Below are 12757 nucleotides of genomic sequence, written 5' to 3'. Positions count from 1 at the left end.
CATTTGTATAATGTATTTAAATGTTATCCTACTCTAAAGTACTAAAACTCTGGAATTCATTAAAGAACAAACCATGCTACCGAAAAGAATCAGCAATAAGAATCAAGTCAAAATGTTCTGATAATGTTATGAAAAACATTTGAATAAATTTTGATATTTTTTGAATGTTTTTAGAAAAAACTTTATTCAACCTTTAAGAAGAACATTATGAGAACAAAAGAAACAGAACAAGAGCATGTCGTAATATCCTCAGAACAAAACAAACTCTATCTGGGAGCATCAACCTTCAGCTGCTGTGTTCACTGTCCTCTGGAGAACCAACAGACTGCTGTGTTCTCCTGTGACCGATGTGACACACCCTCGTTAAATGTGGTTTGGATTTCTTTTCAACAAAAGCAAACTTGTCTCTCTGATGACACATCATTTCTTATTTACTTATGCTCCCATTATACAAATTATAACACTGCAGCTTTGAAAAAAAAGGTGTTTGAATCCCATAATAGCACTGCCAACATCGCAACAGACCTTTCTCAAGACAGACATTTTGTATGAACTATAAAAACACAGGCGTACGTTATAATACGATGCACAGCTCCATCCCATTTAGATGCAATCAAAGTCGTGCCATCGTAACTCATGTTATTACTTGCACCTGAGTTTAAGAAATTGAAACGCGGTTTGTATTATGTCTACTGCAAGTTGTCTAGATGATAATGTGTGTAACTCCCTGTTTCAATGTTGCAACGCCTCTTGTTGTGTGATTGTTGCATGTAGATTTTGAATATGGAATTAGCTAAGAAGCACATACTGTAAATACAGTGTAGTAATGAGTACTGGATCTTTACTTTGGGTTTGGTTTTTCCCATTTGAATTTTGTATGAATTAAACAACTGAGATAAAACAGCTTTGGAGGTAGTGGTGAATGGATTTTGTTATGTTTTGACAGAGCCAGACCACAGTAGATACAAACAAATGTATCATCTGCTTGTAAAGGGTTTCAATCTTGTGAAAATGTTTACCTATTCTTTTTAATGCCACCAACATAATACATAAAGTAAGGATTTTGCACTTCTTCCTCAGCAGTTTTCTGTTTCCAATTGAGTAAGATCAACCTTCTCGCCAGTAGGATGACATATTAAATCATATTACCTTCCATGTTATTTTCATTCATGTTAGGATCTAACAAGGCAAGGATTGCCCCCTATAGGGTCCAAGTATATCGGTCTTTGCAGGATTTTTGACAAGGTCCGGAAGATTTTGTTCCAATAATCTGATATTTTTGGGCAGTTCCAGAACACATGGTCCAAAGAAGCTGGTGTCAACACACAGCGGTTACATGAGGGATCTATCTCTTTTGTTTAGACTAATGTAAGCAGTGTATTATCTTGAATTGTAGGAGGCCATGTCTTGCACAAACTAAGTACTGTGAATTTAAAAAGAAAAATCTTTTACCTTCTCAGAAGAGGTAGGCAATTTTATCTTTTTGCACACTTCACAAGTGAACGGATTAAAAACCCCTTCAGTAAATTACTCCATTTAGTTAAGGTTGTTTTAAGTAAAAGCTGCCACATATGACAGAGTGTTTCCTTTTTTCGAGTTAAAATAATTGATAATTTGTATTCTGTTTATTGTGCTGGCTGTTTGCTGACAACCCTCTCCTTAAATTATATTTCTAAACGAGTGAGCGGACGGACTAAACCTCCTGTCAAGGGATAAAGAAGCCTCCCAGCTGCTGTGTACGTGCAGGGGCCCTTGTCCCGGCACGGCCTGGCCTGCCTGGCCACAGAAAAGCAGCGGTTTCCTGCGAGCAAGGGAGGACGGAGCCAAGCACCAGCGGGCGGAGTGAAAGTGCACACGTGGACACGTGGGACTGGCATGAGTTTCAGCCAATGACTGTGCGGGCTGGTGACGCCGCTCGCGCCGGCCATCCAATGGGATGGTTTATTGGAGAGCCTAAACTGTTTAGAGTCGGAAAAATTAAAAGGGAAAAAAACGGTTGTGAAACGGATCCAGTCTGGAAGCTGCTGGGAACCAGACTCGGAGGATTTTACAGATGTTTGCTTCGTGTCTCGCTGACGAACAGAACAGAAATCTTTCTTCTCTGCCTTTGGAAAAATAATTTGTGTGATTGGAAAAATGAAGATGCTTTAATTTTTCTGCGTGACTATACTTAAAACAACTTTTCATATCCAGAGGCAAACAAACTTAGGTAAGACCTCCATATTTATTTTACAATGAAGGAATGCAAGACTTCCTGTACAGTAACTGTGATTTACAGCCAGGCCTATTAGATGCATCACTCTCACTTCTAATACACTTACTGCCTTTACGTCTAATAAAAAAGAGTAGAAAAGTTTCCATGTACCATAAAACTTTCATTCTGTGTTCTTCATGTTCAATTCTCCCTCAGAAAAATACAAAATGAGTTGCTCTTAAGGTTTGAGACTGTTTAGGAAGCTTAGCACTGTCTGTGTGTCTTATTTCAGAGAAAAAACTAACTCAACACAAACGTTTTTGAAAGCCCGGTCTCTGTTTTTCAAACAGCTGAGATGTGTTAAATGGAAAAAGCCTCATCATTTCTATCCCCTTTAAATCCGTGAGGCCAGCAGATCCAACACTAGAGTCTAATGTTCCCCAGAGGGAAGTTCATGCTGTAACCAGCACATTTAAAAAAATACCCCTACCCATAACTTCATTTCATGTTCTGTTTGGTAGTTTAAGTTAAAATGAAGCGTGGCAGTCAGTTAGTAAAGTAATAAAGATGCAGTAAAGTGCAAGCTGGACATACTGAGGTGGAAAACCTCAGAGTTTCTCTTTACTCCATTACTTGAGTGAAGATACTTCCTCCTTGTGCTCTGATTAGAATATTCATTTATTTGCTGAAATCCTTGTCATAGAGAAGTGACACCTGCAACCAAGACGGCGGAGATGTTGTTGTTCATTTTGTGAGTAAATTGGCCAAACATTGATGGGTCTTCCAGTGGCACTCGAGTGGCATGAGAGAGGGATGATCGCCATGGCGACTGAAGTGTTTTCCTCAGCCTGGAGGGCCTGCAACAGGCAAAGGGCCGTCTGACACAGATGAGCTCAGTTTAACATCTCAAACAATCTGTTTTTTATTGAAAGTCCTCCTTCAAAAGGTTCTCTTTGTTGCTGGGCAGAATATTTTCTGTCATCTGCATCACAAAGGAGCGTACAGCCATGCACCTCATTAATATTCTCTGATCACGATTGATGTTACTCCTGCTTTGAGACTTTACAAATCATTACTGAAGGGGACTAAAGTGTAAAGCTTTTTTCAACTCTTTAAAGTCACTTCATATTTACAGTTAAACTGCGAGGGAGGTGGAAGGGTTTGCAATGTCAGCCGTTTTATTTGGAATATTTTTCTTTTACTGGACTTTTCTTTTTGTGTAACGTGTAAATATAAATCACAGATGATGACAGCATGATCTTCACCCACAGACCGCAGCCCATATAAATCAGGTGCAGGTTTAATTCTCACGGAAATGAGGATTAATCATTACCAAGAAGAACCTGTAGTCGGTCAGATGATGCTGCACGCCTTTTCATGTCCCAAATGAGAAAAGAGCTCTTTATAAAAGAGCGCATGTAAAGAAACTAGTTTCCATTTTTACTTGTAAAGGTACAGGTTTCCTTCACCGTGTAAACACCCTTCTACAAGGTCTGCTGAATGGCTGTTGCCAACACACACACACACACCAATTATGTATGATTATGCTGTTTAACTTAATTACAGACACTCCTCCACTTTTCCATTCTTATTTCTTATTGCTTATGTCTAAAAGTATATCACCATTCCTCCTTCCAAGGTATAAAATACCTGCCAAATTGTAAATAAGATAAAATTATCTTGTATGCGTGGATACATTTCCTACTACCATTTCAAGGAAACTATTTTGATCCAACAGTATGTGGGAAATTCTCCGTTATAAAACAAGAAAACATGTTTTCAGGTCTGGAGATCGTAGATTAAATCTCAAAAACTATGGAATTGTGAAGAACAGGTGCTCATAGATGTCTTTCCTCCTGTGCTACAGGTGTCGTGAGTCATGGGCAGCTTCAAGGGCCATGCTCTCCCTGGCAGCTTCTTCCTAGTAGCTGGGATTTGGTGGACAGGAAAGTTCTCTCTCTGGTACGCCACCCGCAGGAACAAGAACATCGGTTCCACTCGACTGGCCAGCCGAGCCTCACAGCGACGCCTGGAGATCATTGAAAGCTCGGTTATGCTCTTCTTCTCCTTCGTTGGTGAGCAGGTCTCTCTATTCCTTTGCTAAAGAGAAAAAAAAGCCTCGTAACTCGTGCTTTTAAATGTGCATCGGAGGACTCTTCTGCATATGTCCAGCACGCACCGAGACAATTCAGAGTCCTGATGTATTCAGTCTTTACTGAAGGAGATGTGAGTGTGTCCTCTGCTGTGCTCCTCAGGGATGCTGGCAGAGCAGTTCGCAGCGGATGGACCGCGGCTGCAGTTGTACGACTTTGAAGAGAAACACTGGGAGCATCTGATGAACTGGCAGCACGCCACCATGTACCTGTTCTTTGGCCTAGTTGGGACTGTGTCTCTGGTCATCCACACCACAGAGGCAGCTCCTCTGGCCCTGGACAGGTTGATGCTGGCTATCGCTTTCTTCAATGAAGGTAAGAAGAACGATACATACTGTATATTTTTTTTTTATCATCAGTCCCTTTGATATTATTCATAGTTCAGTGATTCTCTAGCTTTTATTTGAAGACACCCTTTGCCACCACAGCCCCACCTGATCCCCACCTGTTCATCACCACCCATCATCTTTGTTTGAATTGATTTTAACTGGATGTTAACAGTATTTTTTTCATCCATTTGAACTGTCAAGGTTCACTTTGGTTTTATTAAGTTTGCATGTGTATTTGCCAGAAGCTGTGCATTTTGATAATTTATCTATTAGCCTACTTTCTACTAACTTCAATGTATTGTTTTCTTTTAGCTGTTTATTTTAACTGTTAACTTTAGCTATATTATTAATTCTTTACCCTTTACTTTTAGATAACCATTTCAGCTTAGCCATCTGTTCATCTATTTATTCATTACTTTTAATGAATGTTAACTGATTTGTATATCCATTACCTTTACTACTTATTTCAAGATAGTTTTAGTAGTTAGCTAAAAGTACCTTAAATTGCACTCTTAGATAACTACTTCCATTGTTTATTCATTCATTTTTCTATCTGGAGTTATTTCAACCATTAATCCATAGCTAACGGTAATTTGTTTAAATCTATATTAATCACTTAGCTATTTCAAGTATACAGCCATTACTAACCAGTTTAACCATATATCCATAACTTTTATCTGACTTTTTGAACTGCACTTTGAATACCATCAACTATGAGTTTTCAATCATTTACGAACTACTTTTAGCAAGATTCTCTGATCATTTGATTTTTTTACAGACTGTCCACTCTTACTTGTGATGTTCAAGTTACAGCTAACTGAATACGTCGATATACAGTTTATATGCAAATAGAAATGTCTGTGTGGTTTTTTTTTTAACATATTTGCAGGTGTCCCCTGGTAATTGCAGATGTACCTTCAAAGGTGCAATTACCTCAGGTTGAGACCCACTGATTTATACCATGGACAGAGTATATCTTACGTTTTAGAAGGCTATAGTTTAGTAGCTCAGGCATCTTAGATTGGCACATGAATATACGGCTGTAACTTGGGATGAAAAACTTAAATGCAGTGAAGATGCCATTTGACAATAATGACAATAAATGCATTAAAACATATTTTACATTGATGCCTTTCATGCGTTTTTTTGTTTTTGTTTTTTTTGCTTTCAGGATTTATTTTCCTGTACCACCTCCACGGCAGGAGCATGCTGGATGTCCATGTGCACCAGCTCCTTCTCTATGCCATCTTTGGCGACGCTGTTGTTGCCTTCCTGGAGGTCTTCCACCGAGGTAACATCATCCTGGAGCTGCTGCGCTGCACCCTCACGATCCTGCAGGGAAGCTGGTTCTGGGAGGTAAATCCGAACAGGTGCCGATATATAAACAGAAGTTCATGGTAGTACCTGTACATTAAACTCCTGACATCCCCTTCTCTTTGGCCACAGATAGGTTTTGTTCTGTACCCTCCTCGTGGCCCAAAGTGGGACCTGGATGATCACAACAACATGATGTTCGTTACCATGTGTTACTCGTGGCACCTCGCCTTCGCCATGCTTGTCGTGAGCGTGCTCTACTGCACCGTCAGCTGGTGAGAACCTGCTCCACATCTGCTGCGTGTTTATTTGTCCTGGAAATCTTACAGATTTCATCCATCAACTTGAGTACTTCCACTAGCGCTCCCTTACAACAGTTTACGTTACGTTTGACTCTGGTATTTGTTGTACCTTCTCCCTTCAGCGTGGTGCGCTCCAGATTGAAGAGGACTCCTCCAATGGAAATGGGACTCCTGAAGACCAGAGAGCAGGATCCAGAGTCCGAAGATGAGATTTTATGAAGAGGACTGCTGTGCACCGACATTGTGGCTCATGAATATCACAGTTAAATCAGGGATGTGATGCTCGCTGTCTCAGTGGCAGCAGTGCGACTAGAATAAAGGCACGCAGACAGAAAAGGGATATGGACGTGATTTCTGGATAGAAATATATCTCTACGTCTGCTTTATCAAATCAGCTGTAAATCCCCACTATCCAAACTCTCATTGTTCGTTGCTTTTTATTGTACAGTGACTTCATACTTTTCATTTACTGTCATATTTTTGTTATTAATTTGCACATACAGTACAAGTGGACATGAACATATAAGAGTAAGGTTTTTATGACTCATCATTTTGGTGTTCAGTAGTGCCATATTGTGGTCAAAACAATCATATAACTTATATTTCTGGAAAGCACGTATCTACATTTTTTTATGACTGTTTTGTTGTTGTATCATAATGTCACACTTATGAGTCAAACCCAAATGCCAAAGCATAAAAATTCTATTAATCCATTTTAAATATTTATATTTTTCTATTTGACACCAAATGTATTGTTGTTGCTTATTCTTTATGACGTATGTTTCTCAACCCAGAGTTTATAGTAAGCATCATACACTTTTCTGTCACTTGAAAAGTTATGTAGAATTCATGCTTTGCTGAGAGACATGAACAAAATCAATGTTTACATGTCCCTATAAATGTTATTATCATTCATGAATCACATAATCATCTAAAGGATGCAGTAAAAGTATCCTAAAGTTGATAAATTGTTCCTACAGACTTGATTTTGTCAGGGCAGGACAACGGATTACACATCTACTGGCAACAGGCTTGAGTAAAGATCTTCTATGTTAAATATGATGTAACACTCCATGCTTAAAAAGGAGGCCGTGCGTGTGTGTGTGTGTGTGTGTGTGTGTGTGTGTGTGTGTGTGTGTGACTGTTGCTTCAAGACCGAAATTGACTTTTTCTGCAGGTTTACTCTGATTATACCAATCGGGGTGGTTTGTTGAAGATGACAGAAAATAATGAAAAAATATTAATCAAATGTGTTGTTTATCTGATTTAACAGTTCAAAAGCCAAAGATATTCTATTAATTATCACAAAATACGGGGAAAAAAACAGCAAATCCCCACAATTAAAGTATCGTTGCATAAAAATTATGCCACCATCAAAAGAGACCCTGATTATTTATTTTTTGAGTGATAAACAACGAATGAGATAAACATACGTATGCTACCAGACATGATGTAGGATTGATCTAAAATAAGTAATTATTTTAGATCTTATCATTATTACAAGTAAAGTAAAACATTGTAGTTTTCAAAAATAATTTATTTAAAGTTGCCTGCTTGCTTTGGTCAACTTTTCCCCATTTGTGCAGTAAAATTGATTCTCATGGCTGAAAGCAAAACAAAAATCAGAGTGGGACCTCTGCTGCTCCTCTACTCAGGTGTGACTAACATGAAGTCCCCCTCCTGGCCAGGTGAGGTACTGACAGCTCCTCCGGCTCACTGCCGGCTACCACGTGACGTTGTTGTCAAGCCACACATATTTAAGGAAACCCGACAAACTTTCTGTCAGTCCAGGAAACAAATCAGGCTATTTATCAATCCAGTCGGCTTTAAAGGATCTTCGGCCATGGATAAATTAAAATCGGTTTTAAGCGGTGAAGAGGCAAGCAGTAATGACCGGACCATTTTACAGGTAAAACTAAACTTTTACTAAAGTGTGATCCCAGCTGGGTCTCTTAACTGATCATGAACTCAAACCTCTCCTGATGCAGAATGTGAATGAAGCCTCGACTCTGGCCTGGGGTACACGTTTGAAGGGATTCATCGCCTGCTTCGTGGTGGGAGCCGCGTGCACAGTTTTGGTAATTATCTCATTTATTTATGATCATTTCTACAACGATGTTCTGTTGCTCCCCACAATGAGGAAGCCTACAGGGAGAGCTGAGGTGGACTTACTGGTTCTTCTTGCTCTGAGGAATGTTGAAGATGTTAATTCATTTGGCAGCACTAACTCGTCCTGCCTTCACGCGCCGACTGCAGCTCACAGATGAAACATTACATGTGATCCACCAGGTCAAGAATCACCTGCCTTCATGTGTGTCTTGCAGGGAGTGTGTATGCTCTTTATCCCCAAGATTGGGCTCATTCTCTTCGTCGTCTTTTACACATTTGGAAACGTAGCTGCTCTGGGCAGGTCAGTTCCAACAACAACAACAACAACAACACCTTGCATGAAAAAAGTTACATGTAAACAGCTGATGAAGAAATTGATGGGTTTATTTTAAGGAAGACTATCTATTATATTTAGTATTGATGGGGACATATTGAAGACACATTTAAAAAGACATTTTTACACATTTTTATTTTGCCCAACAGCACAATGTTTCTGATGGGGCCAGTCAAGCAGCTGAGAAGGATGTGTGACAAAACAAGAGCCTTGGCCACCGCCATTATGATTGTAAGTGCACTTAAATAACGTATTTTTCATTCAGAAGGCTTTTAACCCTGTAAATGTATCTGGCCTCATTCACTGACTTCCTGAAGAAAATGAATGAGGAAACTGTTTTGACATTCAGGTTGACTAAAAACGGAGTGATCCTTGTATACTCAGGTAGCGTACTCGAGCACAATCATATGAGGGGCACAAAAGTCATAAAAAATGTTTGATAACAAAAGATGGACTGTGTTACTTTTATCATATGAGTTGAGGTGATAAGAAGTAAATATACTACTTAGAATTTAAAGTTTACTAGAACCACAGTGGTTTGAAGACTTTAAAAAAGTATCGTATAAAGGTGTGTTTCATAGAGAGGGGCAAAAAAACCTATATATTGAATTATAGAAAGTTGTCAGCTTGTTTTTCCCAGATTTGTTCCAGTACTTATCATATAACTTAAGATATCCTTTCTCTCTAGCATACATAACACTTGGCTTAAAGCAATATTAAAACATTAAACTTGACAATGATTATGGATTAAGTGCTAAATTAGGGTAGGAAGATCATAAACAAGATGAACAATGAATATTTGCAACAGTCTATTCTTAAAACATGCATTGCTGTCAAAGGTGTCTTTATCATGATCTTAAAGCAGCAGTGTGAGGACTGTACTGTAGGGGAGGAGGATGTGCTTTAAATGTGCTTGGAACATGACATTATAATGCACCTTATCCAAGCTCAAGAAATTATTTTTAAATGTACAGCTCAGGTGTCAAACTGTAAGAAAGTTTTGCAACTTCAAATTTTACACTACATTGGTACAGTCACACCCAATAATCTGATATGGCTCTGCCCTGGTGTGAACAGGATGGATGTGACTCCTTACCTGTGGTCAGTATTAAATATGAAGACCCCCACCTGCATACAAACAGTCATAGTTATATATTTTCTTGGGAAAAAACTTGAAAATGTGCAACAAAAGCAAACACAATGTTCCATCTGCTTTCTGGCAGTAAAAATGGAAAATCTCAATGAACCGAATAAAAGACTAAGAATGCAATATATATATATATATATATATGTATATATATATTATGAGCATGATTCCCTTTATTTGTTTTTTTAATGAAAGGCCATAAATCAGTGTCCATTCTCTAGAAGACAGTGTTGTTGATTGCATTTGTCCCGTTCTTGCTCCAGACCTGCCTCGTGTTGACTCTCTGCGCAGCCTTCTGGGTGAGTGAATCACTTCTCACTATTTTCTGTGTTAGCAGCTAATTTGTAGAATGTTTTAACTTCAGTCTTTCACAGCGATCTTGTTTTCTTTCCTCACAGTGGAAGAACATTGGACTTGCTTTGTTATTTTGCGTCTTGCAAATCTTATCATTTTCATGGTGAGTCACTATTCCTTGTGAATTTGAACTGATAAATTACTGTTAATTTGTGACATAAAATGTGTTTTGTTTGCAGGTACAGTCTGTCATACATCCCGTGGGCGAGGTTTGTCATTTTAGTACTATTTATACAAACCGTCTGCAGAAACATTGAGTATCAAAGTGTCATTCAAAGCCTGTCTCTGTGTCTGATTCATGTAAATTACTTTCCAGGGAGGCCATCATGAAGTTGGTGGCTGTCTGCGTGAAGTGAGCCTGTGTTTGTGGCGACGGATCCGGCTGGATGACGTGTTTTTAAAGAAAGCGGCAGGTCTCTTCTTTAAGTTACTGAAACAGCCTCCTTGTGATTCTGCTTCAGAGAGTCTGGGACTCTTCTGCTGCACGGCCACCTCTGTTTACAGGAGGAAAATCTCCAAAGATGTTTCTGTTGTCTTTTTATGTTTCATTAATTAACTGATTGATTTTTAGAACTGTACCTTCCAAATGAAACTGATTTGAATAATTGTGTGCTTTCTTTATATTTGTAATAAATCACAATTTTAAAGGTTTTGTAAAGCAACACATGACTGTGTCATATAGAGGATATATGCTAGTGAAGAAAGTGCAGGTTTCAGCATGTACCGTATTTCCGTGAGTCTTTTCTTTGATCAATTGTTATCAATAATCTGAACAATATTTATGTTAAACACAAATATCTTGGTCTTAAAACAAGTCACTAACACTGCACAAAGGTTGGCTTATCACAAATTACTGTATATTTAAAGACAAGTCACAGATCACTGTTCTAATAGCAAGCAGAGTTAGACTGTGGCTCCTGATAGTTTCTATGGGAGTTATACATTTTAACCATTGTTAATTTTTACAGTTTTAAAGCTATTTTGAATTTTACAAAAACACTTCTTTATGAGGTTAAATTGTTTTTGTCTGTTATTTAGTAAAATCTTGTGTTTTAGTGTTTCACTTTTAAATGAATCTCCTTTCCAGAGAAAAAATATCAAGAAAACTTTATGTTGAAGGGATTGCACAGAAATACAAAGACACCTGTTCATGCTGGGGCCTGTGTTTGTCATTATCTTTCTTACCAACTATTAGTGAACTCTGCTATTAATCCATCTAATAATATGGGTCGACCTGGAACAAAAACGTTCATTACTAATGGTTGCATCCAAACAATTCTTTTTTCTATCTGACTTGTGTGTATTTGTACAACATTGCATATTTATAGGTGTGCATAAATGAGACAAGTTGAGATAAATTATCAGGGGCCCATTTGAACATCTTAACAGGTTTTGGTTTGTGCTGGTATTCCTGTTCCTGTCCCCAAACAGATCTGTTCCCAAATCAGTTTTAGTGTGATGTAGGACAAAAAGCCAGAGTCCAAAGTTTATCTGAGGTAAATAGGAAGCTTGAGCTGTATGACTCAAATCAAGTCAAGTCCGGAGGATATTTTCTGAAGTAACAGTAACCTCCCACTGCAGCTCAGCAATTGATTAAACGTCACCAAATACAGCCCCAGGCAGGCCCTGAGCCCCCAACCTTGCACCGCCATCCTCTCCTGGAGGAAAAAAAAGTGGCGTCCGAATCCTTTCTTTGTCTGGTCACTTATAAATTATCACCATCAACAGTACAAGTTGCAATTTCAACCATCAATCCCGACCTTGACGAAGTAGCACCTTCACCAGATGAGCTAACCTGCCTGTTAGATGAGAAAATAAGAAGCTGCAGTCACGTGTGATCCACCTTCATCAGCAGGAAACAAGCTGATTGACTCTTTGTACCTCCGACTGTAGGTGAAGTGAATCTTCGTCATAACAAACCTCCGTCTGCCTCCACATCCTCCTCTGCACGGCTGCAGTACTGGACTCTGTGTGAACTCTGTTCCTGTTCCACTTTCTCTGCCGATGTTTGATCTTCAGCGCTGAAGATCGTCCAGCGGTCTTCAGAGAAAGAAAGGAAGACATGTGGGCGGGAGTTCGAGTCCCGCCGAAGGTTGGAGGGTGACCTCAAAAACAAATTGCGTATGGGAAATGAACTCACACTGATAACCAACAAGAAATCAAAAACGCAAAATCGATAAAACCTCAAATAAAAAAACCAAGCAAAGCAAAACAAAAGCTCCAGCAATAAACTGTAAAAATATTAATTTAAACAATAATAAAAAAAATCCACAAAATAAAAAATAAAAAATTTCTTGCAGCTTTCAGAGACCTCAAGTCACAGCATAGCGGTGCAAACAATTATAAAATAAGTAGACCTCACACTCTGATGGTTATTTGTGAATTGAGAAAATTATAATGTAATATTAACCCAAATCTGTTAAACTCAGACCCTCATGGATTATTCATTAGAGTTCTTTAATCAGACAGGATTATTTCATTGTAGCACAATTATTGTGGCAGAGTCAGTAAAGCGCTTTCC

General features: G+C 38.7%; 2 protein-coding genes across 2 annotated transcripts; both read left to right on the top strand.

Moving 5' to 3' along the window:
- Positions 1–2010: 2010 nt before the first annotated feature.
- On the top strand, positions 2011–7610 carry tmem45a (transmembrane protein 45a). Its single transcript, XM_069149962.1, has 6 exons — positions 2011–2209; positions 4062–4269; positions 4450–4662; positions 5848–6032; positions 6123–6265; positions 6415–7610. Exons 2-6 carry the CDS (start codon positions 4074–4076, stop codon positions 6509–6511), a joined length of 834 nt encoding a protein of 277 aa, XP_069006063.1. The 5' UTR covers positions 2011–2209; positions 4062–4073; the 3' UTR covers positions 6512–7610.
- Positions 7611–8043: 433 nt separating this feature from the next.
- Positions 8044–11394, top strand: sft2d2a (SFT2 domain containing 2a). Its single transcript, XM_069149961.1, has 8 exons — positions 8044–8201; positions 8281–8370; positions 8617–8702; positions 8885–8966; positions 10146–10181; positions 10281–10339; positions 10416–10445; positions 10553–11394. The coding sequence occupies exons 1-8, from the start codon at positions 8136–8138 to the stop codon at positions 10590–10592; spliced, it is 489 nt and encodes a 162-aa protein (XP_069006062.1). The 5' UTR covers positions 8044–8135; the 3' UTR covers positions 10593–11394.
- Positions 11395–12757: the final 1363 nt, after the last annotated feature.

This window comes from Embiotoca jacksoni, unplaced genomic scaffold, assembly GCF_022577435.1.
Source record: "Embiotoca jacksoni isolate LCO1_2020_lvr unplaced genomic scaffold, fEmbJac1.0.p SCAF_16, whole genome shotgun sequence".
NCBI classification, from domain to species: Eukaryota; Metazoa; Chordata; class Actinopteri; family Embiotocidae; genus Embiotoca; species Embiotoca jacksoni.
This window is presented reverse-complemented; position numbering and strand designations above follow the sequence as displayed.